Raw genomic sequence first — 27,403 nt, forward strand, 5'->3', positions numbered from 1 at the left:
GCATACAGTTCTGGTGTCCTCAACATAAAAAGGACATGGAGCTGTTGGAGCGAGTCCAGAGGAGGGCCACGAGGATGATAAGGGGGCTGGAGCACCTCCCGTATGAAGACAGGCTGAGAGAGTTGGGGCTGTTCAGCCTGGAGAAAAGAAGGCTGCGTGGAGACCTCATAGCAGCCTTCCAGTATCTGAAGGGGGTCTATAAGGATGCTGGGGAGGGACTCTTCCTTAGGGACTGTAGTGGTAGGACAAGGGGTAATGGCTTCAAACTTAAACAGGGGAAGTTTAGATTAGATATAAGGAAGAAGTTCTTTACAGTGAGGGTGGTGAAGCACTGGAATGGGTTGCCCAAGGAGGTTGTGGATGCTCCATCCCTGGCAGTGTTCAAGGCCGGGTTGGACAGAGCCTTGGACCACGTGGTTTAGGGCAAGGTGTCCCTGCCCATGGCAGGGGGGTTGGAACTAGATGATCTTGAGGTCCTTTCCAACCCTTACGATTCTATGATTCTATGATCAATCCCGTGCGTTTCACCTGGGATAGCCGCGGGTACTCTTCTGCTTTACTGCAGAACACCCAGCGTACAAAGCCCCGTCAGCCAAGCCAGCTACAAGCCCGTGAAAGCGGCAGGACAGGGTCTGATCCCGGGTTTGCTCAGCCCAGCACCGCGGCTGCAGCACACGCTCGGGGAAAGGGCTGCGGCAGAGCTCGGCGATTCAGGGTCACACCGCCCTTCCCTCATCACTGGCAGTCCGAGGCCCGCGGCGGCGGCTCCATTGACCGCCACATCCTCAGGCCTGTGGCTTCTCTCGCACCAATCGGAGCCAACAGAGGTCGAGACCAACCGGGGAGGAGCCCGGCAGCGCAGTGCGGCCAGGCCCCGGCGAGCCTCGTTCCCGTCACCCCCCCGCGATACCTGATGACGCTGGGCTGGGTGAAGCCCAACCGCCACCCCCGCTCGCCCCGCTGCAGCACACGGACCCCTGACGCGTGGCAAGGTCCGACAGCGGACTGGCCAGCCCCACCGCCAATCATCGACTTCTACGCCAATCGGCCCGGAGCGCACCACTTCCTCAGAGCGAGCCAATGGGAAGGGCGTGGTGGTGTAGTTACATGACGGTGTGTGGTGCTGCGGGGTGTTGCTGGCGGGAGTGGTCTGTGGCGGCGGTGCGACTATGGTGAGGGGCAGCAGGGCTGGGTGCGGCCCGGTCGCTGCTGTGTGTGCGGGTGGGAGGGGTCTGTCCCGCACCCGCTGGTGGCTGAGGGGCAGGCCCGTTCGCTCGGGGCCGGGCTGGACCCGGGGGCTCCTACTCGGGAGCGCTGTCAGCGGCCGCGCCCGGCGGGCGGCGAGGGCGGGCCTGGCCGGGTGCGGGGGCCGGAGCCGGGCTCGGAGGCCGTCGCCCGGCCCGGGTGGGGCTGAGGTGAGGGCTGGGCCCGCGGTAGTGGTTCGCGCGGTGGTGACGGCTGCCCGTGGGCCGCGGCTGCCTGGGTTAAAGTAGTCGCTGCTGTGCTGGGCTGCACCGAGTTCGCTTGTGGGGCCGCAGGGAAGGTCGCAGGTCGGTGTGTTGGCTGGGGAACCCCTGCCGCACCTGTGGCCTGACTTGAGGTGTGCTGTAGCGTGCTGCTCCTGCTGGCCCTAGGCTGTGTCCCCTCTGGCGCTGTGCAGGTGTGCTTCTCTTGTCCGCATAGTAGCCTTCCCCCGGGGTAGTTCCTCCCGACCCTTCAGGACCGCGGTTTCAGACTGTCCTAGCGAACGTCCTTTCTCTTCTTGCAGAGAAGGTGGCTTTGCGTTGCTGAGCCCAGCTCCATAAAACTTCTGAAGCACACATTGGTGTTTATTAGAGAGGCAAACCTGAAATTTCAGCATAGAAATAGCTCTTATTGAGAAATGCTTTTCAGTTTCCAGTAAAAATAAGGGGACATTCAATTTTCCTAGTAAAACTCAAAGTCTGTCTGTGTCTTCTGCAGCATTTAATAATCAATCAAACTTTAAGCAGCACTTGCTGTAACCATCACAGCATGTTAATTGACCTAAGTGTGGAGTATAAACAAACTAGTAGCAATAGTATCTAGATAGTGAGGCAGAAATTAACTGCATGCTTTATAAAGCAGGAATTGCACAGTTCTTAGGCTTTTGGGGCAGACTTTTATGCGTATGTTGTTATCAGTTTAATACTACATCCTCTAGAGGTGGAGGGGGCAAAACCTGTAATGTTGTTTGAGAGATGAATGGGAAAAAAACTTAATTAGGTGATGCAAAATGCTAAATCTACATAGATGTTTAAGTGCCTTTAACAAGACTTATTTTAAGAGGGCCCTGGTTGTTCTTGATCATCCCCTGAATAAAAGTCCAGCCCCTTGATTCTTGTTAATGTCTTGTGGCTTCCTGTGGCAGTAAGTACCAGTTTAAATATGTGAAAAATATTTTCTTCTCTCTGATTCATCTTTGAGCTCCTATACTGTGAGATAGAAGTTCCGGAATTGCCTTCAGTATTGCAGAATAATGCTTCCGATGTGGTATAAAATGCTTATGCGTTTTTGGTGAATTCCAGGCAGCTCAATGATTTTTACGGAATTGCATTGCGTGCACCCAGGCTTCATCTGTAGGCCGGCAGCTGTCCTGATCTGCTTCTCTAGCTAACCCATCTTCTCTCTTGGGTAGTGTTCATTTTAAGTGTCTCAAGGGTGACTGGTTGGTAGTAGTCCTAATAAATCCAACTAGGAAGAGGCATAAAAACCTCCTTGGATAAATCTCATTCATTACGGTACTAAGCACAAGCATGTGAGTAAACAGAAGGAAAAGTAATGTGTGGAACAGGCTGTGAACACATCAGTTATCTAAAGAAAAGTATTTAATCATTTGGAGATTAGATGAAAATGCACTTTAGAATGGAACAGAAGCAAAACCTTCTGCTCGTTTTATTTATACTCTGCATCCAGCTTAAGGTACCTGTATAGCCACAATTCAAGCTGTTTGGTAGGCTCCATAAGCTTGCCATGAGTTCTGCTGTATTTCAATACTATGTAATTCTCTTGAGTACTGCAAGTTACCAGATTTTTAAGTGAAATGAGCATCCTAACTAGTCACACATCGACCTAAAATAATAGCCATCTACAGAGTGCAGCTAAATCAAGTATGAAATTAAGTATGGATCTTATGAAGTCTTCCCATGGAGCTATTAGAAAATAAGAAAATTCTACGCAATAGGTATAACATTCACTTTGTATGTTGAAGAATAGTTGATATTATGAGGAAAGGCATGATCTAGAATTATGTTTGCTGCTGTGATAATACACTTTTCTAATTGTTATCTGCAGGATAACTTGTATTACCTACTCTAATCAGCCATGCAGTAGACTTCTCCCAAGCTAGTTTGGGGTTAAAAAAAAAATAAATTTTGTTTACCAAGTCCAAGGCAACTTACAGATCACCAGCCTTTATTTAAAAAAACCCAAACAACAAAACCAAAAAAAAAAAAAACCCCAAACAACAACAACAAGAAAAAAACCCCCAACAAACCCAAACAACAGAAACAAAACCTGAAAGGAACAAAAAAATCCCACACACCAAAAAAACCCACACCAAAAGCCAGCTCCCCTCAACCTCTGCTGAGTTCAGCTGCTGTGTCTTGTGACTTCCATAACTTGCCTGCGGTAACTTATGATAGTCCTTTCTTCAAAGCTAGACAAAGGCTATGGTCTTTTGTGCAGAAACTGATAGTGCAGCTGAAGGAGGCAGTTCTCTATCCCTTGCTTCGTTGTCGCTTGTCATGGTTTAAACCTTTTTTCAGAGGAAAAAAGGTTAATGAACAAGTAAAGCAGAAAATTGTGTTTGCATCAACTCTCCTTTTTTTTTTTTTTTTTTTTTTTTTTTTTCCTCAGTATTTGCAGTGTATCTAATGGGGGTAAGGCTCAGGCATTTCTAAAAGCCTATAAATTGCTTATCTTGTGTTCATGCAGGAGTTTATACCTTATTGTCCGTGTTGTTGATGAGCCAGGACATTTTGTGCCTTGATCATTGAGTACTGCTGCTTTTCTGTAGTGTCAAAGTATCTTCCGCTTCAAAAGCTTATGTTCCAGTTTCTCATTTGTAGGTTGGCATAGGACTCCACAGCACAGTTGTGTTGTTTTTTTTTTTTTTTTTTTTTATTTTATATATATATAAAATAGCACTTGAAAATGCCATCTTTTGTTATTACGTTCCTAATTTAAAGTGCAAAATAGAGAACATAACCAGCTTTATTCAACATTGTATCTGACAGAAGAACTAGTTTCCAGTTTGGTGTGTACCCTGCTAACTGTGGTTGGTAGGCTTTTACTGTATGTTCTCTTTCCTTCAGTTGTGTTTTGCCACAACTTCCTCAAACTTCAGGCATGTATATCAGTATGTGTGTGTGTATCTTGATGTGATCTTGTGTGTCACTTGATGATAACCATGTGTGGAAACCTCTGTAATTCTGAAGCTGAAAGTAGCTTGCTTTCTGAAGTAGAAAGAAAAGGATAAGCTGATAAATACTCAGACTTTGAAAAGTAAGAAAGAGTTGGAACTTGTTCAGTGGTGCTGCTGTTAAGATGTTTTCTCTTCATATAGAAGTGAAGCTGCTACAAACACCACCTCAGGCTGCTTCTGTTGTATGCTTGTGGCAGTGGTAGGTTATCTCGCTACCTGTGTGGCTGTACAATGCCAATATTGTCTTTAGACATGAAGTGCAGTACCCTTGTAGTACAGACATCTTGTTTAGACCAGTCACCTTCTCAGTCGTCATATTGGAACACATACAAATGTGATTTTACTCTTAATCTTGAAGAGATACAGAAGAAAAAAAGCTGATCTCTTGTGGTAATGTGGAAATGCTTGTCAATGAATTCAGTCATGTACTTGGTACAGTCCCAGTGTTGAATACAGTGTGGGACCTTGCTGCTCAAATTTAGAGCAGAAATGGAAATACTGTCAATGTCTTCTGTTGATGTAGACAGAATTTGATGTAAAGCTGACTCTGGTTCATTATAAATGGGAAAGCTAGGTCCGACAGTAAGGCTCTGAAACTCCATTAGTTCCCTAGCTGTTGCTAAAAGGCAGTGGTTAAAGTTGCATAAGAAGGTGTATTAGGTATTTCTGATGAGGTCATTATTGGTATCATGTAAAACATAATCTCAAACTCATAGTAGCCATTATGCTTTAACCAGTGTTTTTTCACACCAAAAGTGAGGAAAGTGATGCACGTGCACTCTGCCAACCACTTCTTGGGGCTGTAGCAAATAAGCATTTCAATAAATGCTTTAACTTGGTGTTGCTCTCAAAAGGCTGCTTTCTTATAGTCCTGCTTGCAATGTTTTATGTGGTTGTAGGGTGAATGGTAAACTGTGAATCAGCTGGGCTAGTCTTCTAGCTTATTTGATGCTTTACAGCCTAAACAGCTCTCCCAGCACTACTCAGCCCTGTGGACAACTGGGGATGGCAGAGCAGGACTGGTGGCTGTGTAAGCTTAATGCTCATTAGGAGAAGGGGGCATGGGAAGTTGTGGTTAGTGTCAACATTACTGCACTGTTTCTGGCTGTGCTTTAACATAGATCTGATGTGGTTACAGCATATGACATTCAGCTCAGTAGTGATGTATCTTCTCTAAAGCACTAGTGTGGGTTCAGGGGATGGTAGTGTGACATGTTCTGGCACAGACATAATTCAACAAGTCTGTTACATGATGTTTTGGTATCTGTTGCACACTGGTCCCAGCACTGTTATCTTCTGTTCCTTGAAGTTCTGATCTGTTGTGGAATAAATAAAGCTTAGCAATTGCAGCAAAGTTCTGCTGGCAGAACATTCTTGCTTCACAGCTGGAGGTTTTCTAAGAGTTTACCTATTGAATGGCCTGGGAAGTAGGGTCATCTAGCCATGGATGCTATTGTTGCCTTATGTTTAAATTGTTTCTTGAAAGATCTGCACTTTGTTAATTATAGAGAGAGCTTTGTAAGAGGTGCAGTCACCCTAATTAGCATAGGTGGCTTTTTCTGTTGACTAAATGGACACATTGAGTCATAGAAGTGATGGTTGGAAGGAACCTTTATCTCCTATAACCCTCCTCCTTGAAGCAGGATCATCAATGTTGGATCAGATCAGCCTTGGTTTTGTCTAGCTGGGTGATGGAAAACCTTCAAGGGCAGTTTCACTGCCTATTTGGGTGTGATGGAGGCAATAAGAGTGTTGCTTGGCATTGTCTGTTTCCTGTATGTGGAAAAGGGTACAGGGGAAAGCAAGGGGGAGATACTGTCTGTGACTCTTTAGGGAAGATTCCAATTGCAGAACAAGAACCTAATTAAATACAGGAGAAAACAGGGGTGTGCCAAGGCTGCAGTGCTCTATAACTAGGAATTTCCTGATAAATTAAAACCTCTCTATTTTAATGAAGACCTCAGTTTTAACCTCAATGCCTAAAAGACACTTATGGGGACTGCACGCATGGGGTGTGTGGGAGGAGTTGGTACTGAGGATACTGGTTTTAAGAAGGTTAGGGTGATGTAGCTCATAGCCTGCTAGCTCGTTACTGAGATTTAGTTAAAAAGAGGATAGTCTCTGAATCATAAGGAAATGCAGCATGATCCTTGGAAAGGCAAAAGATGTTGAAGGCCTTTGAGGAGAGGTAAGAGGAAGAGGGTCACTGAGATAAATAGTGGACATGAAGAGTTGTTGCTTCTCTTCAGTTTTCTATTGCTTTTTGTAAGTCACTTCTACCTTCCAGAAAGCACTAACTGTACTTTATCCTTTGCTTGTCTGAAACTTGTCCTTAATAGAGTTCTGTGGCTCAGACAGCAGGTAATTGAGAATTGGGAGTACAGGAAAGCATCTGTGCAGTCTGGGCTTTGCTTTGAAGCTCTGTGTAAGGAAGTAACAATGCTTCCTCTCAGCATAGTGATGTCTTTGCATTCTCTTGAAGCTTTTTTCTTGCCAGATACTTGCACTGGATTCTTGACCTCTAAATGTTAGAAGGGAAAAGTTGACCCTGTTCCATCCCCTTGGCTTTGCACTCCAAGAAGCAGTGGTGTTCACAGGCTACTCATAACCAATCTCCTCCCTGACCTGAGGTTTTTGCGGCATCCTGGGAGCTTTTTCCCTTATGTATCACACAGCTGTTCAATAACTCTTGAGTGGTCATGCTACAGTGTCACTTGCACTGTGTTCTAAACTGAGGGAACCCAGTTTGAATCAAGTAATAAACAGCTTCATAAAAATTACTGAGTTCTGGGGTTTTGTTTGTTTGTGGTGGTGTGGGGGGGTTTGGGGTTTTTGTTTTTTTTCGTTTGTTTGTTTGGGAGTTTTTTTGGTGGTGGTTTTTGTGTTTGTGGGGTTGTTTTTTTTTTTTTGTGTGTGTTTTGTTTTTGTTGTTGTTTCCTTCCAGCCAATAACACAGCAATCTCCTCAGGATGAACAGGAAAAACTCCTGGATGAAGCCATTCAGGCTGTGAAGGTGCAGTCTTTCCAGATGAAGAGATGCTTGGTAAGAATGTGACTTTAAAATGCAACAAGGCTTCTTGTCTGCTAGGAGTAAGCCAGTAAATCAATACTAATCTCCAGTGCTGTGAGGAAAAGTAACCCAAGTTATGTATAGGTGGTAGATTAGAAGTTTGTCTTGTATCCTGTGATGCCGGGTGATTATATGCATCATAAGTCTAAGTTATATGCAGCCTAATAAACTGTGGCTTTCAGTGAAGTGGTGCTGTTGGGCAAGAAGCAGGGAAAGAGGAATTCTAACAGTGGTCTGCTGGCAGTGTGTATCCTCCATCTGCTTTTTTAAAAGGATAAAAGTGTAGCTTTCTAAAATACTGTAGTTGCCTAGTATTTCTTACAGAATATTCTCTCTTCCTCTGTAGGACAAAAACAAGCTCATGGATGCTCTGAAACATGCTTCCAACATGCTTGGTGAGCTGCGGACTTCTATGTTATCTCCAAAGAGCTATTATGAGCTCTGTATCCTTTGAAGAGGAAACAAATAGTTAAAATGCTGAATTTTGAATGAAATGTTCATCTGCCTTTTTGGTACAATGGCATCTCATCTATCTTGTATTTACTAGCACTTTTCTCCTCAGTATTTGGTTATCTAGATATATTGTAGGAGAATATGCACTTATTTGCTCACTGTGTAAGTTCATCTTTTCCCTTTGGTATAAAGCAGGTCTTTAATGTTTTTTATATCTTCTTTTGGGAGGCTTCAGGAGTCTAGCTCTATAAAAATATCAGCTCTGTAAAACAGCTCTGCTCACAGTATGCTACCCCAAAAATCTGTAAGGCCAACTTATTTTTTGCCCTTCGTTATTTTATTAGCTTCTAATCATAAGTCAGTTCCTCAGTGTGTTTACTTGTGCATACTGTGGTATCTGAAGAAGGGGAGCCTTTTCATGAGACTTAGGAACAGAATGTGAATATATTAAAATACTGCTTTCTCCAGGTGTGGGTGATGTTCTTCTGTAACACATAGTATGCCTTTACTTTAGATACTCTGTTCAATCACATTAATTTGCTTGCTCTTTTGACTTGGGTTTTTTTTCACCTTTTCTAATGTGCTAAAACTGACAATTGAAGGCTTGGGGTTAGTTGTGCATGTTTATCCTGATAGTGATTGTTGTTTCAGAAGTACTACCTACTTGGGCATGATTGTATTTGGTACAGCATCTTTCCTCCTTGGTGTGAATGAACAAATTACTATGTAAACCTGTTAGATATTTTAAATTAAAATCCTTAACTATGAGAAAGACATGGCAATTTCTGATGAGCTGCACTACTTGGAAGTCTACCTGACAGATGAATTTGCCAAAGGAAGGAAAGTGGCAGACCTTTATGAGCTAGTACAGTATGCTGGAAATATTATTCCAAGACTGTAAGTGTATATATGTTACTCTGTGTGTTAAAAATAGCGAATAATGGTTGGACTCTGGGTTCAGAATAATGATTGACTCTGTGTTTTTGCTTGACAGCAAGATTTCAGTTTGCAATGGTGAACAGTATTTCTGCATATCTTAAGAGTGGATTGCTATGAAACTTCTGAGATTTAGGCCAAGAGTGCAGCTAGCTGCAGAAGGTCAGTTCTTCCTGCCAGTGTGTTGGTTTTGCACATGACCAAGATGGAAGCACTTTAATATTGGAAAAATGTTGTCTTTTGGGTAAAGAGCTGGTCAGTGGAAGATTAGTACCATATTCTGATCAGTGAGATTGGTTACACATTTATTAGCATTTTCAATTATCTGTTAATGAATTTGTACCCGAGGATCTAGGTCTTAGATCCTCACACAGAGCAGATGCTTCATAACTGTCTGTTTCTTGGAGGGTAAGAAGTGTGAGAAGGAAGCTGAAAATTTCTGTAACTTAATTTTAAAAAGCTTTGTGGTTCTGAATGTGTGCTTTTGGTGTTAGCATGCTAGAGATGATACTGGAAGGCTTATCTTTAAATATGTGACCATTGGGCTGGAGTAGATCTAGATATTCAGACTTAGGACTCGGATTTTGTTTGGTAATGCAGTTATTAATTCCTGACATGTTCATGCCAGGAAGAGGCTTTGGAGACATAAGGCTGCATCCTCATGCAGTTTCTGGAATTTGGCTAATGACTACCACAATGTCTTTACCCCTCTGCATAATCATTTGAGTTGTCTTCTCGCCTGCTTGATGTAGACTCTCATTATCCCTCATGAACATTTCTGGTGCTTTCATGGAGGTTCTGTGCACATCCATGCAGGAGACAGAGGCATCAGAGGCTTGAGGCCTCTAAAGAGAATATGTGAAAGTTCTGAGTGTTGTAAGTTTTTTCTCTTAAGCTGAAGGGGAGTCCAATACACTGGAGCATCAGTCCTTTAAATCTTGCATGTCCCTTCTACCAGTTGCTTAATACAGAGATGCTGAAGGAATGAGTACAGGCCTGGGGGTTTGTGAAGAGCATAATACCTCTCCTGCTAGACTAAAGTGTGAAGGAGGCTTAACTGCTTCACCATAGCAGATTACTTATCTACATGTGCTGGAGCTGTTTTCCAATTTAGTGGGGTGCTGGAAGTATAGACAAGCTAATCTGAGAGCATTCAGAACTTGATGCATGCTAAGCATTTAAAGATTCAATGTGTAAAGCATTGTGATGAGGCCAGGTGGCTGTTCAGACTTGCTGTGCTCTCTGGCAAAGGAAAACAGGAGTTGAAAGTTAATTTAATATCCAAAATTATGGGACCTAGATGATATTGTATTGCCTTCTGTGCTTTGGTAATACTTCCAGGATGGAAGAAAGGAACCGTTGCCTTTAAGTATGTTGTTGTTATTTACAGTTTATTGTTTGATTCTGTGCCTTTTGCAGGTATCTCCTGATAACAGTAGGTGTCGTCTATGTCAAGTCATTTCCACAGTCCAGGAAAGATATTTTGAAAGACCTGGTGGAGATGTGCCGTGGAGTACAGCATCCTCTTAGAGGCCTCTTTCTTAGGAACTATCTCTTGCAATGTACCAGGAATATCTTACCAGATGAAGGCGAGCAAGCAGAGTAAGATCATAGAATCCCAGACTGGTTTGGGTGGGAAGGGATCTTAAAGCTCATCCAGTTCCACTTCTGTGCCATGGGCAGGGACACCTTCCACTAGACCATGTTGCTCCAAGCCCTGTCCAACCTGGCCTTGAACACTGCCAGGGATGGGGCAGCCACAGCTTCTCTGGGCACCCTGTGCCCAGCACCTCACCACCCTCACAGGGAAGAATTTTTAAAAAATTGTTTTAAACAGAACATATTCAGGTTTTCTGTATGTCTTTGGGTTCGAGATAAGTAGATCTGTCAAGTCTGTAGTGTTCTAACAGGTGTTCTGTTCATTAAGAATTCTCTTTTAGAACTAAGGTTTCTCACAAGGGAGGGTATTAACCTTTCTTATGAGCCCAGATATCCCACTACACACTTCCCTACCCTCCTACCATCTTAAAATTGGATGTTCACCAGATGAAAGGATGAATACCTCTGACAAGCTTTTCCTGTTCCTAACCCGTTCTCAATTGCAGTGAAGAAACCACTGGAGACATCAGTGATTCAATGGATTTTGTGCTGCTGAACTTTGCTGAGATGAACAAACTTTGGGTGCGAATGCAACACCAGGGCCATAGTCGGGACAGAGAGAAAAGGGAGCGAGAAAGGCAGGAACTCAGAATCCTAGTGGGAACAAACCTGGTTCGCCTCAGTCAGTTGGAAGGTGTTAATGTGGAGCGATACAAGCAGGTAGGATATCTGTCCATCCTTTTTGACTTCTTTTACTTTTTCCAAATGAAACCAGTTCGGGCTTTCAAATAGGCAGCTTGAAGTGTTACAGCTATGTTAAAAGTTCAGTAATCCTGGTGCTTCTCAAACTCTTCACCTGAAGAAAAGTCCTGAATGCTAATGGAGCTGTGTAATGTGTTGTGAGGCTGAGGATGACTCATGCATTTTTCCTTTAAGCTTGTGTGCAATGTTGACAAGAAGCTTTAAACAAACTCATTCTGTAAGTAAAATGGGAATCCAGAAGGAAAGTTTTAAGGGATGTGTACGCATAGCAAGTTCTGTGATAGACTTTACAAGTTAAATGAAGCTATGCTTCCCAAAGCATTCAAGAGAACTGTTACTGCATGAAATGATAGTCAAGCAAATACATTATTTAGAAGTTTGTCCTTTGAAAGTTCTACCATATAGCTGCTGAAAATTATTTTAAGCAGTGCTGCTGAGGCCATGAGTAGTGGTATGTGCCAGCAAAGCTAGTAGCACTGACGTTCTGAATCAAAGCTTGCAGATTGTACAGTGTATGAAAGGGACAAATGTCTGAGACCAGGAGATTTCCCCCCCCCTTCTCTGAAGGATGGAACTGCTGAAACCTGGGATTTCTTATCGGAAAACTTTTACATAAAGAAAAAGCTGAGAAATGTTAGAAATACTGTTCTGCTTGGATTAAATGTGCAAGTATGAATATAAACTTAGAAAGTAATTGTCAAATCACTGTAAGACTCTTTTTCCTATTCCAGATTGTTCTGTCTGGAATATTGGAGCAAGTTGTAAACTGTAGAGATGCTTTAGCTCAGGAGTACCTCATGGAGTGCATCATACAGGTGAGCTGCTTAAATTCCATTGCAGTGATGGGACACAGGGACACTTACTCCTCTATTTTTAGTCAGATTCAGGCTTTCACCTCTTCTTCATGAACTGGAAAACTTCATCACTGGGACTCTTACCTAGTGCCTTGTCACATATTTTTTAATAGATGGGCGGAGTGGAGATTAATTGATTTTGTGCTGCTTCTGCTGCAGAAGCTTGTAAGCATCTGAGCTGCAGTGCCTGCAGTATGAATTATAATAGATAGCTGGTCCCTCAAGTTACCTTCTTGTCTTGCACCTTTTGCTTCATGTATTTACCCGGTCATGGTCAGCTTGGGGAGCCCTAAAGCACCGGTAGGCTGGTCTGTATTTACTATGTGGCTATCTGCTTTAGAATTACTCTGTTGCATTTTACTGCTGTGTAACAATGGGCAAATTCAGTTTGTAACTTGATGACTATTGATCTAAAACTTCAGGTTTTCCCAGATGAATTTCACCTCCAAACCTTGAACCCATTTCTCAGAGCCTGTGCTGAGCTGCACCAAAATGTGAATGTGAAAAATATAATTATTGCTTTAATTGACAGGTGAGTGACCAAGGGGGTGGAAACTGGCTCAAAATGAAGTTTGTGTTGTGTGCAAGATGATAATTCTTCCAGCATTTGAAAGCTTTCCATTTTTGATATCATGTAATTTCACTGTTTCTGTGTCTTTCCATCAGCTGTAATTAAGACTGTGAAGACCATTATAGCTTCTGCCCTCTGGACTCTGCTTTTACAGCTTCCAATGAAACGTGCTTTAAGGACTGATTAAAACTTGTAAACAGATTAAGCCAGAAAACAACCCATTTAGTATCAACCAATTTAATGTTTCTGAGCTAAAGTGGCAGCAATATTCTGCTTTGACAGCCATGTCAGTCATAAGTACTTCTTGAAACCCTGAAAATCCTCATGGCTAAATCATATATCAAGGATGCTTTACCTTGCAATTTTGATCAGAGAACATAACACCTCTTCAGAAAAGAGCTAGTAGGAAATGGAGCTACCTTCTTAATTTCTTAGTTTACCACTAACTTCCTGCCTGTTCTCCCAAAAGTGTTTTTCCTGTGGAGGTACAGCTTAAAACTGCTTGCGCTGAATTCAAATATGGGGGAGGAATCATAGAATCATTTAGTTTGGAAAAGACCTTTAAGATCAAACTTGAAGTTTTGATTTGTATCCTGAAAGGAAACAACACAGATTATCAGTGAGTGCCTGTACTTTCTTACTGCAGAAAGGAAGTGCACTTTCCTGGCTTTTTGAAGCCTCAGAAAATCTTTGTCCTTGCATTTGCACACAAGCATGTGTACCTTTGTGTATTTGGTCCATGTACCAATGTATGGACTTCAGTTGCCGTAGGGATCTTGAGTCCTACTGGCATTCAACAATGAGTATGGTTGTGGTTTTGTTTCTTTGTCTTTAATGTCTGGAGATGGAACATGTATATTAAGCATGAATGGTATAACTTAGGATCTTGTAGTTTTTTACTAACAAATCTGTAGCTTGTTTTCTTCAGGTTACATCAGATCTATTTGTTCAGGACTTCAGTCTTACTGGAGTATCTTTCAGTATTTGTGCACTTGGCAGAGAAGCAGCTCTGCCTTCATCCAGAGATATTCACGGGAATTCATTGGTTTTCTATGCTTTGCTGCTGTGCCTGAGGTTTTTTATAATTTAGCTAGCTTAAAACAAACAAAACCCCAACCAAAACAAACAAAAAACCAAACAAAAATAAATTAAAAACCCCACAAAACCCTCAAATCCTCAGAAGCATTGCCTATAGCAGTCTAATTTCTGAGACTTGTGACTGCTTTCGACAGAAGTCACAATCTTTTACTAGCTTCTCACTTACATTAGCGCATAGCAATGTGATTCTTGCAAGAAGGTTTTCCTCAAGTAGCTTTTGTGGTCGTGTCTACTTAGAGGACTTAAACAGCTTTGGTGTTACTTTCACAGTAAGTTTTCACTGTTACAAACAACAGTAAGCAACCAACTTAAGAGTGAGCCTGCTGTCCTAGACTTACCACTACTGTGTTTTGTTGGGCCACTAATAATGTCTTCCACAGCTTTCTCAATTGGCTATAGGACAAAGGTAGAAGCATGGTGGTGTGATGATCATCATCTTTGTAATATGGCAAGTTGTGCTTTTGACTGTAATGGTACTGCAAATGTTGGAGGATGGATCTGTTCTTGGAATCCATGCATGTAGGGAAGATGTTGTTATTGTGTTTGGATTTGGAGTCGTTAGGAGCAATTGTTGTGTGTTTCAGTATTGTGTAGTTAAGGTATGAATCTGCCCCATAGAGGTAGTGCCTGTTGGCATTTCTTATCTTTATTTCAGCTGACATAGAATAATTGAAACCGAACATCAGTGACTGCTGAGGAAGCTTGTGAAGCTGTAGTCCCTATTCCCATGGGGCTTTCTCATTACGGAATCTTTCTGCAAATAGTCTCGCTGCTTTGGGATCTTTCTTGCCTTACTAAACCATTCACAGCTTTTAATTATGCTGCCATCTGCCTGCAACTTATCATACTTTGTAGCATGCTGGCCTTACCTTCTGAGCTGTTGCCAAGAAAAGCTGCCTTGTCCCTTTGAGAAAAGGCAGTGATTGTTCCTGGCTTTAGAAAGTCTGCTTGTTACCACCCTAATGAAATATAAGAGTAGTTCAATGTCTATCTTTTCCTAGCAGCGAAGCTTCTTGGCACCTCAGCCTTTTCTTACCTGCCTTTTTGTTTCAGACTCAAAGTTCATTCAGAATTAAAGTTTAATAACTTAAAAAATTTCAATCAGGTGCTTTTTTCCTAAATGCTTTTGTAGGTCTTTCTCTAATTCAGTATAGAATAATCCCTTAACAATTAGAAAGCAAACATAGCAATGCTGAGCTTTTTTTTAAAGCTGCAGCCTTGGTAAGGTGCTTGCCTTCCTGTGGTGATTCTTATGTTGTGTCTGATTTCTGCAGAAACAGTGGTTGACATGACTTTCTCTTGTTACAGATAGAGATAGCTCTACAACACCCTTTGGATGCTTGCTGAATAGGGATCTTTTGCTTTGTTTACTTTTTTTTTTTTTTTTTGGGGGGGGGGGGTGGGAACCAAAAATTCTTCTCCACTTCAAATTTTCTTTGTATTTTGCTTTTTGCAAACAGTAGAAGTACCAAACATGTTGGTCTGTCTTTGGAGACAAAGTATAGTTAAGTTAGTGTATTTCTTCTGTTTTTTTTCCTCTGGAGACTGTTTTGCAGAGAATGCTACTGGATGTCTGACTTCAGTAATATCACTGAATAGATGCAGGATATTTGCTTTTCCATCAGCCGAGTAGAATATCTCTTTGCTGGAACAGCACACTTGCTCCTAGCTGGAAAAACATGGGGTTACAAAACGTCCTTCTTGCTCTTTCTTCATCTTGCCATCTCTGTCAACACTCTTTTCCAGGACTGATATTTACCAAGCTCAGTTGCTCTTGAGGTTTCTGACTTCCATTAATTTCCTTTTTGCTTGTAATAGAGCTTGTAAATATACCAAAAGACTTGCTTTTGCTGTCAGTATCTCTTTCTGGCCTGTGTCTGAGGAGTCAAAAGACTTTGCTGACCAAGTGGCTTTCCTTTATCTGTTACCAGGTTAGCTTTATTTGCACATCGTGAAGATGGACCTGGTATCCCAGCAGATATCAAACTGTTTGACATATTTTCACAGCAGGTGGCTACTATTATACAGGTATGCTGGGTATTCTTGCATGCAGTTTTGGGGTGGTTTTGCAGAGTTATGTGCTTTTTTTATCCACTCAGTGCTGTCTTAAATTTCAGTCTCGCCAGGACATGCCCTCAGAGGATGTGGTATCTTTGCAAGTTTCTCTCATTAATTTGGCTATGAAATGCTACCCGGACCGTGTTGACTACATTGATAAGGTGTTAGAGACAACTGTGGAAATATTCAATAAACTTAATCTAGAACAGTAAGTGTCTCCTGCATTCTTTCTGGTGTGACAATTAATACTTTAAAATCTTGACTTCTACATTTCATACTTAGCAAAATAGCAGAGACATGCTTGATGTGTAAGATTACTGCCTTTGGGCCAAGCTATAGAGGATCATGATACACTACTGACTAACCAGGACTTGTTCACCTGTGCATAAATCCTATTGCGCAGCTCTACAGCTACACAATGTGTGTGCCAAGCTGTGTGTAGTCATTATCTGTTCATCCCTTACAGCACTCGAGTTCTCCCCTTGCTGAATTTGCAGCCACAATCTCTGCTTCTGCTATCAGCAACTTAAAATGTGCATTTTGCACTGTACATCCTAAAGAGCAAGATATGAGTTGTTTTGATACCTTTTCCTTTCTCCCTAGCAGCAAGTTGCTTAGATGTTGTGCTATGCATCAGAATTGGTATTGAGGCAGACTTTAAATCTGTCTGTATGTGTGAACTATTGATTAATTGTTTGTTTTGCATGTTTGTTTTGTTTTGTGTGTGTGGTTGTTTGTTGGGTTTTTTTGTTTGTTTTGTTTTTTTTTTTTTTTAGTATTGCAACAAGCAGTGCTGTTTCAAAGGAACTGACTAGACTTTTGAAGATCCCTGTTGATACTTACAACAATATCCTGACAGTTCTGAAACTAAAACATTTTCACCCACTCTTTGAATACTTTGATTATGAGTCCAGGAAGAGCATGAGTTGTTACGTGCTTAGCAATGTATTGGATTGTAACACACAAATTGTGTCCCAAGAACAGGTATGACATAAGTTAACTTGAAATTTTAGGTATTTAAACAGCAGTTTGAAGACTTGAAAACACATGCTAAATGACTTAGAATCATAGAATTATAGACTTCATGCAGGGTGTGCTTTGTTTCCTAGTCTGCATGCCCCTGCCTTCCCATCTTAGTAGCACAGCTTTACCCTACTTGATAATTCTTCCACCCATGGTCTTAAATATCTTGTCTTTGCACATCTTACCTAACCTCATCCTAGAGACTGTTTCTGTTAGGTTTGAACAAAGACCCTGAACCCTTAAAACCAGGCCTATTACCTAAAGAAGAGTGGATAGTACTTTTGGAATCTGAATTTCCTCTGTACTGCTGTGCTGTCCCACTTGTGCTAGGAGGGACCTTTCTTCAGGGAGTAAGGCAAATATATTCTAAAGCATCACCAACTCAGACTTTGCTCGTGCTTTGTCAGCACTATGAATGGCTGTAAAGATGCTCCCGGTTGATGTCAGCTTATGCTTATAGACTACTTGGGTTTAAACAGAGCTATTATTGCCTTTAACAGGTTGATGCTATCATGAATTTGGTATCCACGCTGATCCAGGATCAACCAGATCAGCCTGCTGAAGATCCTGACCCTGAGGACTTTGCTGATGAGCAGAGTCTTGTGGGAAGATTTATTCATCTCTTACATTCAGATGACCCTGACCAACAGTATCTGGTATGGCCGTCAGTGCTTCGAAATGCTTGTGCTCCCTCAACTGTCAGTTCTTGCTTTATTTACTATGAGACTTCAGTGTAGCTGGGAACTGGGGCGTCACTGCTCTGGCACTACAAGCTCAGTAGAGAACATTGTGTGAAATCTTTAATGCCAGTATGAAATGGTTTTTATTTGGAAAAAGCAGGTGAAGACTTAAAAGCATCTTGTGGATTTAAACTTTTCATCCCATAAGGTGGCAGTTTGGATGCAACTGTATTAGTTTGTACTACTTGATGAGCATCACAAATACTTGCATCAGATTTTCCTATGTTACAGGAACAGTAGGAAAAAATCCAAGACTATGGGATTTTCACAACTCTTTCACAGTATCTCACTTTAAATTACGCATTCTGTATGGAAGAGACCTGAAATGCAAATTTGAACACCTTAGTGCATTACAAGCCAAAGTGTCTAATACAGTGAATAATGGGTGATGACAGATTTCTGTTTATTCATGTTATTTACATGAATTCTAGTAATTACAATTCATGCAATCTAAAAATGCATGTAGGGTTGGACACTGAGCTTCCCTTCTAGTGCTTGTTTCAAAGTGGTGATGGACTGCTGTGACCAGAAAGCAAGGTAATACCTGGCTGTAATAACTAGATGATGTTGTTCTGACACTTAAAAAACAACAACTCACTTTTTAACTCTGATCTCTAGTAGAAATTCTCTGAAATTTGTTTTCTGAAGTTTTAGTGTAAAATATGGCATGTCTGAGTTTTGTCCTCTTTGAAAGGGAGTCAGGTTACTACAAACAACTAATGTTTAGCTTGCCTGGAATGGATTGAATAATTTTTCTTCTGATACCTGGAGTTCTTGTTATTCCCAAGAATTCTGGTTATGAGAATACATGAGTAATTATATCAATACATAGAAATAATCCCAAAATAAGGGGAAGGGGAGAAGCTAACAGTACAAACAAGGAGAGCTCCGTAGTCCACCTCCGCAGGTTGAGAACAAGGGCAAAAGGCAAAGTAGTGTCATGTTCATGTTGTACGTGTGGCTTGTGCTCAAAAATGAGAAATGCAATCAAAGTAGCATTAATGAGCATAATGAAAACCTAAAAGCTGGGGGAAATGGCAACAGTTGCAGGTGTGGCTACCAGAATGTAGTGCTATAGTCTTTCTCTCAGAGTATGAGAAGCCTTATAGACCTGTGTGTTCATTTTCATGGAACTTGGCTTCTTTTATGTTCTTACAGGCTACTGTAAGGAAGAATAGTCCTTTTGTAGCTTCCATTGAGTTGAGGACAGAATGTATCTGATGTCATTATTAAATGTAAGCTCAGGCAACTTCCATCTTGCTGCACAGTCCAAAATGTATCTGCAGTTAATATAGTACAACAAGTGTTGCCTAACACTTAAGCAGCTGTAGGAAAAGTTTGGGGAGATGCTACAGAGACTGCACACATTTAATTCAAGTAAAGCAACTTGTATGTAGCCTGCCCCCCCCAAAAATACTGCAGTCTGATGCTGGCACCATGTCTTTCTGATGCTCTTATTCCATAGAGTGCAGACTAAGTTGTAGATGTGAATAACACACGTTTTCAAGAATGCTCTAGGCTTATGGTGCTTCTATTCTAGATCCTAAACACTGCCCGGAAACACTTTGGTGCAGGTGGAAACAAACGTATTCGTTTTACACTGCCACCATTGGTTTTTGCTGCATACCAGCTTGCTTTTTGCTACAAAGAGAACTCCGAAGTGGTAAGTTGACCTCTAGGTAATTCTTGTATACTTGTGTCTTTTGGGCTTTCTTAAAAATGCATTTTGTCTGGCTATGGTATGCTAAAACTTGATACAGAACGCTAAGGTTTTTTTTGTTTTCTCTCGAGGCAGATTTTTACTTGAGATATGAATGCTTTCTAACTTAAGGAGGATTTTTATCAATTCATACTAAATTACCTCAGCACTTGAGGAACAGTGAAGCAGAAATTGGCTAGTTGTTTATTCATGAAGGTGACTGATGATTTTGCTTTTACTTGGAGACCAGAGAGCTGGGACACTGCAATTGCTGGCATGAAACCAATTTAAATCTGGATATTGAAATTCATCAGATTCTATAATCTGTAGCTATACTGTTTTAATGTTTCTAAAAGCAAGTGTGTCTTTGTAGGTTAACTTATACAATAGTTGCAAAAGTGCACACTAAAACAATCACTGATCCATCTTGGCCCTTTAATGCTTTCTGGTTGAGATAGTTAGCTAAAATATATACTTTCCCTTATCATGGAGGACATACTGTGGGGAAATAAGTTAAAATGCTGTTTGTTAAAACACTCCTCAAAATGAATGTTTTAAAATGCTCTTCCCTTCCTGATTGATGCTCCAGACTGAATAGAATTTTTCTCCACTTAACTGAGCAAAAGCCTCATTAGCTATGCTCTAAGCATAGCTGTGTTAACTGCAATTCAGTGTAGACTTGTGAGGAAGGTTTCTATGAGCTGGTAAGAAAAATGGGCATGAACTTTTTGTAAATGGAAGAAATACGTTGTGAACACCTACTGAGGTCAACACAGTACTGCTAGGGCACTCACTACTGCTTCAGTAAGTGGCTGGTGTGGCACGTGGAAGAAAACGGGCTGGAGCACTTGACAGATCTTATTGCAATTTAGATTCTCTTTGTATCAATATTCTTGTTCAAGCTTTGGCTTGTTTCTCTTTTCTAGGATGACAAATGGGAAAAGAAATGCCAGAAGATCTTCTTGTTTGCTCATCAGACCATCAGTGCTCTGATCAAAGCAGAACTGGCAGAGCTGCCTCTCCGTCTCTTCCTACAAGGAGCACTGGCTGCAGGAGAGATTGGCTTTGAGAATCATGAAACTGTGGCCTATGAATTCATGTCCCAGGTGAGTGTCCAACTATTACACTTACTGTCCTGTGCTACCTTAAATCTGGCTTGGGTAGGTTTCCTGAACACTGAACCATCCAGTGTGATTAAAACATCTTGAAATGATTGACAGCTAATGCTACCAGGTAGAAACTCCTCATCTTAATTCTTGCTTCCCAGGCTGCTGTGGAATTTAAGCTCCATTGCTACTGATTTGAATACTCAGTCTGACAACATGTGGTATGTTGCAATACTGCCTCCTACTTGCATAGTTAGCTCACTGGAGGAGTGCAGCTTTCTCAACATGAAATGCTCCTTCACTGCTTCCAAGCCTGTGTCCCAGCTCCTGCTGTCTAGCTGGTGTTGTCCTGACCACAAGCCCTCTTTGGAAGTTCTCTAAAATTTGCAGTGTTCACAGCTGTCATGCTGGGCTTTGCTAATCAAAATCCTTGTGTTGAAACCTATTAGAAACTACTGTGAAAATCCACTTCAACCCATTTCTTGGTATTAAGCCTTACTTGTTGCAAAAACATTGCTATCCTCCCCATCAGGTAAAGAACCAATGTATTTAATGTTATCCATGTTGCAAGCTTTGTCCTAATGTTTCCTCTAATACTGCTACTAATGCATATTCTTAAACTGAGTAGTTAACATCAGCCTTTCCTCACTGTCTTGTATCAGTTGCCTTTGTAGCACAATTCTGAAGATGAGAGCAGCATGACAATTGTGTACCTTCTATTAGAGATGGCTCAAGATTTTGTCTCGTGTTTTCTCTCAAGGCTCTTCAACCATGTAGCAGCAGTGCCAATGGTTTTCTTACCTACTCTGTGGTCACTGACCTACTGCTCAACTTCTGCTCTACTGTTCTATGTGTTTCAAAGAACCAAATCCTCTTCAGGGACTACTACTGCTACAGAGGTTCCATATTCAAACAGATGCTTGAAATGAGGAAAAATTCAATCTTCAGATTATATGATCGCATTTGTTTACTATAACCACTTAAGTAAGAAGTATTTTTTGCAAGATTTATTTCCAGTCTGTGGATTTAACTTAATTTTGACACTCTTAATGAAAGATCTGTTTTCCCGCCTGAAGCTTTTAACAAATGTAAAACTGGACACTTTACTGCCTTGTCACTGGCACGTGTGATTTGGGTGGGTTTTTTTGGTGTGTTTTTTTTTTTTTTTTTTTTTTTTTTTGGTGGTGTTTTTTTTTTTTTTTTTTTTTGGTGATGTGTTCTAAAGCAGTGATTGAGTCTTGCTTTCTTCCTTGACTAGGCCTTCTCTCTATACGAAGATGAAATCAGTGATTCAAAAGCACAGCTGGCTGCAATCACCTTGATAATTGGGGCATTTGAGAGGATGAAGTGCTTCAGTGAGGAGAACAATGAGCCTTTGAGGACTCAGTGTGCCTTGGCAGCCTCTAAGCTCCTTAAAAAGCCAGACCAGTGCCGGGCTGTGAGCACTTGTGCCCATCTGTTTTGGTCTGGCCAAAATACTGACAAGAATGGAGAGGAGGTAAGAATAAAGGGACAGCAGTGTAACACATCCTACCTCAGTAACATTGTTCTATCTTGCTTCTGAAGGCACTTGCTTCTAAAGTAGATATATCACTTAGCAATGTAGACTTTGTCAGAATGTATTCTAAATATATAAAGCTTCTAAATGTCACTGCAGTGTAAGCTGTACACATACAAAAATGGAGACAACTCAAATTTAAGGGTGGAAGTACCATGCAAGCTTTGGAGCATCAACTAGTTGAAGACTGGCTGTCAAAGTACAGTCTGCATTTTGCATGTCTATTATAGTAGGTGTGTTTACATGTGAACTACTAAACTTCCAAATTTAAGATACATGTTATTGAAGTTAAATGTAAAAAAAAAAAAAAATAAAAAAAAATATTGTGTGTTCTTCAGGGCTGATGACATAAAATGTAATTAGAAAGAGCAGTGTTTGAAATGTTTCTCAAAGTATGCATTAGTGTATGTATTACAAGATTGAGCTCATTCATCTTATTGAGGGCTGTCAACAACTGTTCATGTTATTGTCTGATTTAACAAGATGTAAAACTGGTGGTAGTCAGGCAAGGGAAGCTTTCAATGACAGCTTGTTTGCACAGTTTGTGTAGTTTTGTGTTTGTGGTAGACCACCAGGAAATGCCATACGTGTGCCAAAGGAAGAGATATTGGAGCTCCCTAAGGTTGTTATTTCTTCTAACCTTTGTTTTCTTCCTTCTAGCTTCATGGAGGAAAAAGAGTGATGGAATGCCTAAAGAAGGCTCTGAAGATAGCAAATCAGTGCATGGACCCCTCTCTGCAAGTCCAACTTTTCATAGAAATTCTGAATAGATATATCTACTTTTATGAAAAGGAAAATGAGGCAGTGAGTAGAAATGCATTCTCTTTATTGCATCTTTTTAAAAGAGGTTTTCTTTTAAGCTCTTTATTCATGCTTATACCCCAAATCATGTGTCTTCAACTTGCTCTGTAGTCTCTTATGAGAGGCACAAGTTATGGCAATAACAGAGTAGTCAATTCTTGATACGGTGATAAAACTGGGGATAAAGCTTCATTCTTACATGGGGGAAAATGCCAAACATTTCCCATTTAGTTATGAATTTATATACTGTGGGACTTGGATACTGGAAATATTTAATAGATAAAAACTTACTAGGACTTAATCTTGCTACATTCTCATCTAACTTTAGAGTTACCTAACTTAAAACGTACATAAGGGAAAGAAAGTCCTTGCAGGTGTTCAAAAGGTCACTGCTGAGTGCATCAAATGGTTGGTGTAAGCTTTAATTTTGAGAAACAGATAATGACATATCATAGAATAGTAAGGGTTGGAAAGGACCTCAAGATCATCTAGTTCCAACCCCCCTGCCATGGGCAGGGACACCTTGCACTAAACCACGTGGCCCAAGGCTCTGTCCAACCTGGCCTTGAACACCGCCAGGGATGGAGCATCCACAACCTCCTTGGGCAACCCATTCCAGTGCTTCACCACCCTCACTGTAAAGAACTTCTTCCTTATATCTAATCTAAACTTCCCCTGTTTAAGTTTGAATCCATTACCCTTTGTCCTACCACTACAGTCCCTAAGGAAGAGTCCCTCCCCAGCATCCTTATAGGCCCCCTTCAGATACTGGAAGGCTGCTATGAGGTCTCCACGCAGCCTTCTCTTCTCCAGGCTGAACAGCCCCAAGTCTCTCAGCCTGTCTTCATACGGGAGGTGCTCCAGCCCTCTTATCCTCGTGGCCCTCCTCTGGACTTGCTCTAACAGCTCCATGTCCTTTTTATGTTGAGGACACCAGAACTGTACGCAGTACTCCAAGTGAGGTCTCACAAGAGCAGAGTAGAGGGGCAGGCTCACCTCCTTTGACCTGCTGGTCACGCTTCTTTTGATGCAGCCCAGGATACAGTTGGCTTTCTGGGCTGCAAGCGCACACTGCCGGCTCATGTTAAGCTTCTCATCAACCAACACCCCCAAGTCCTTCTCCACAGGGCAGCTCTGAATCTCTTCTCCACCCAACCTGCAGCAGTGCCTGGGATTGCCCTGACCCAGGTGTAGGACCTTACACTTGGCTTGGTTAAACTTCATAAGGTTGGCATCAGCCCACCTCACAAGCGTGTCAAGGTCCCTCTGGATGGCATCCCTTCCCTCCAGCATATCAACCGAACCACACAGCTTGGTGTCATCAGCAAACTTGCTGAGGGTGCACTCAATCCCACTGTCCATGTCGCCGACAAAGATGTTGAACAGGACCGGTCCCAACACCGATCCCTGAGGGACACCACTCGTTACAGGTTTCCAACTGGACATCAAGCCATTTACCACAACTCTTTGCATGTGGCCATCGAGCCAGTTTTTTATCCACCAAGTGGTCCATCTATCTAATTGATGTCTCTCCAATTTAGAGACAAGGATGTCATGCGGGACAGTGTCAAATGCTTTGCACAAGTCCAGGTAGATGATGTCAACTGCTCTGCTGCTGTCCATCACTTCTGTGGCTCCATCATAGAAGGCCACCAGATTGGTCAGGCAGGATTTCCCCTAGTGAAGCCACGTTGTCTGTCACCAACCACCTCGTTGTTTTTCATGTGCCTTAGCATGCTTTCCAGGAGAATCTGCTCCAAGATTTTGCCAGGCACAGAGGTGAGACTGACTGGTCTGTAGTTTCCCGGGTCTTTGACCTTCCCCTTCTTGAAAATGGGGGTTATATTTCCCTTCTTTCAGTCATCAGGAACTTCACCTGACTGCCACGATTTTTCAAATATGATGGACAGTGGTTTAGCTGCTTCATTTGCCAGCTCCTTCAGGACCCGTGGATGGATTTCATCAGGTCCCATGGACTTGTGCACGTTCAGGTTCTTAAGATGGTCTCGAACCTGATCTTCTCCTACAGTGGGCCTAAGGTCTTCATTCTCACAGTCCCTGCATCTGCCTTCCAAGACTTGGGTGGTGTGGTCAGAGCATTTGCTAGTGAAGACTGAAGTCATGTATCATCTTAAATTCTGCATCTGCAATCTGGGATAGTTGCTGCATACACTTTCTGTTAGCAGATAACTAGTAAACTTTTTGAAAAAGCTGTTTGGTTAACTAGAGATCAACATCTCCTCTGATGTCGTCATTTGGTCAAGAGCAGATGTTGATGAATACCCTATACTTCTGAGAGAATGTCTCAAGAGATTTTAGGGCTTTGCTGACTTCACAACAACTGAACTGGCTTCCTGCTGTAGTAGTGCTCTAAGTATAGGAGATGCAGTATCTGATGGAGATGAAAATAAGATTTTGAATTTCAAAGCACTTGGCAGATGTAAAAACAGTCTTCGGATTCAGTGGTGGTCTGTGTACTGTGGTGTCCTGGATTCAGCTATAGCAGTCATTTTTCTCCTTCTTAGTAGCTGGTGCAGTGCTGTGTTTTTGGCTTTCAGCCTGGGAACAACGCTGATAACACCGATGTTTTTAGTTTTTGCTAAGTAATGTTTCCTCCAACTAAGGACTTTCTCAGTCTCATGCTCTGCCAGGAGTAGCCAGGAGGAAACAGAGACAGGACACCTGTCCCAAACTGGCCAAAGGGGTATTCCATACCCACAGCACATCATGCCCAGTATATAAACTGGGGGGAGTTACCCAGAAGGCCAGATTGCTGCTCAGGTCGGGCTGGGTATCGGTCGGCGGGTGGTGAGCAATTGTATTCTCTCCCCTTGTTATTTCCCTTATCGTTATTATTATTGGTGGTAGCAGTAGTGGTTTTGTATTATACCTTAGTTACTGGACTGTTCTTATCTCAACCCATGGGAGTTACATTCTTTCGATTCTCCTTTCTATTTCTCCGGGAGTGGGGGGAGGAAGCACAGGGGGGAAGTGAGTGAGCGGCTGCTTGGTTCTGAGTTACCGGCTGGGCTTAAACCATGACATGCAGGACTCAACACTGTAGGCAGATGTGCTTTCCTAGGCAATGACTTGGTCACCAAGAACTACTTTAAATCTGATATTACCATCCTGACTGACTTCTACAAGAAACAGATTATGTTAGAATGCACAGACTGTGTGATTATGTGCTTTATTTGTTTAAAGGTTTTTCAATTTGTATTGAATAAACTGGAGAGAAATGCTCTAGTAGAAGTTATAAGTCTATCAGATTGATGACTGATTAAACTCTTTACATATTCTGGGATGGGGGCAATTTCCACCAAGCTCTGAAATCAGAGTGGCCTTATGAGGAGCAAGAGAAGGCAGTCTCCAACAGTTTGTCTGCATACAGCCTTGCCTATATTTCTAAGAACCGTCCAAATACCAACAGTTTAGACACAGGTCTGTTAAAGCCAATGTCAATGCACTTTTACGCAGGTCTTGCTGATAGCTTCTGTTTATGTTCTCCTGTAGGTGACAATTCAGGTTTTGAATCAGCTGATACAGAAGATAAGAGAAGATCTCCCAAACCTTGAGTCTACTGAAGAAACAGAACAAATTAACAAACACTTTCACAACACGCTGGAGCACTTGCGTCTGAGGAGGGAATCATCAGAATCTGAGGGGCAAATTTATGAAGGTCTTGTTCTTTAGGAGGATGCACACTGTACTTATTTCTTTTTATTTACATACCATGTGTTGGGTTGTTTTTGTTTTTTGGTTTTTTTTCTTAAGATAGATTCATAGGTTGCGCCTTTCAGAAATGTCAAGTTAACATTCATGTGTTCAATCTGGCACTTCAAACACTTGCGTTGAGTACTCTAACAAATTTGAAAGGTTGGAGCAGCAACTGCAGGTTTCATCAGTTAGTATGGCTGAAACTTTCTTTGAAATCCATGTGACATGGTAGGGCTCTTGAGGTTCTGATTTCTCTTCTGTCCACTGTTGCTTCTGTAGCACTAGAGTTCTAAATTGGCAGTGACTGTCATCTGAAACTCTGTCTGATCCTTAGAGAGCATCAGATTTCTGGGATTATTGTAAGATTCTGCTTGTGCTTTTCTTTTAATGCAAGTTTAAGACTAAGTGTAATATTTTTCCCTAAAAACTACAATATATTAATGCATGTTTGGAGAATTTTAAAGTACCATGTTCAAAACCAGAATTTATATTTTGCATATTAAGGCTCTGACATTGAGTGAGGGCCAGTACTGTGCACAGGGCATATTTATCAAGATAACTTTGTTCCAAATAGTATAAAAATAGAGAAATTGCAATCTATATAGACATGTATAACCTTCATTACTGTAAACTTAGGGGAAAATGTATTACACAAGTTTATTCAGTATCATGATTTTGCACCAGTGAAACAATAAAGTTGCTATTAACACCTGTTTGTTTCATGTCTCTTCAGGGCCCACTGTTGAATCCAATGTTAATGTTGAACTTCTTCATAAAAGCAAAAGAACTTTTTTTTTTTTTTTTTTTTTTTTTTTTTTGTATAGCGACAGAAAAATCAAGGCATAGTTAACGTGGACAAGCTGGGAGGCTGCTACATTTCTCATGTGGAAGTTTATCATTCCAACCTAGTATTT

At 41.6% G+C, this 27,403-nt stretch overlaps 1 protein-coding gene across 3 annotated transcripts; it reads left to right on the top strand.

The window, feature by feature from the left end:
* Window positions 1-1,156: 1,156 nt before the first annotated feature.
* Window positions 1,157-27,198, top strand: LOC115619217 (vacuolar protein sorting-associated protein 35-like). 3 transcript variants are annotated; one of them, XM_030511270.1, is made up of 17 exons: window positions 1,157-1,172; window positions 7,413-7,487; window positions 7,861-7,957; window positions 8,741-8,864; window positions 10,323-10,505; window positions 11,009-11,222; window positions 11,996-12,079; window positions 12,541-12,650; window positions 15,719-15,815; window positions 15,905-16,053; window positions 16,622-16,829; window positions 17,369-17,524; window positions 19,149-19,271; window positions 20,234-20,413; window positions 21,672-21,911; window positions 22,632-22,775; window positions 26,286-27,198. In XM_030511270.1, exons 1-17 carry the CDS (start codon window positions 1,170-1,172, stop codon window positions 26,463-26,465), a joined length of 2,367 nt encoding a protein of 788 aa, XP_030367130.1. In that variant the 5' UTR covers window positions 1,157-1,169; the 3' UTR covers window positions 26,466-27,198. The 3 variants fall into 3 exon arrangements, with proteins under 3 accessions (XP_030367130.1, XP_030367133.1, XP_030367131.1); XM_030511273.1 differs by lacking the exon at window positions 1,157-1,172 and adding an exon at window positions 1,371-1,415; XM_030511271.1 differs by lacking the exon at window positions 1,157-1,172 and adding an exon at window positions 6,024-6,632.
* Window positions 27,199-27,403: the final 205 nt, after the last annotated feature.

This window comes from Strigops habroptila, chromosome W (assembly GCF_004027225.2).
Source record: "Strigops habroptila isolate Jane chromosome W, bStrHab1.2.pri, whole genome shotgun sequence".
NCBI classification, from domain to species: domain Eukaryota; kingdom Metazoa; phylum Chordata; class Aves; order Psittaciformes; family Psittacidae; genus Strigops; species Strigops habroptila.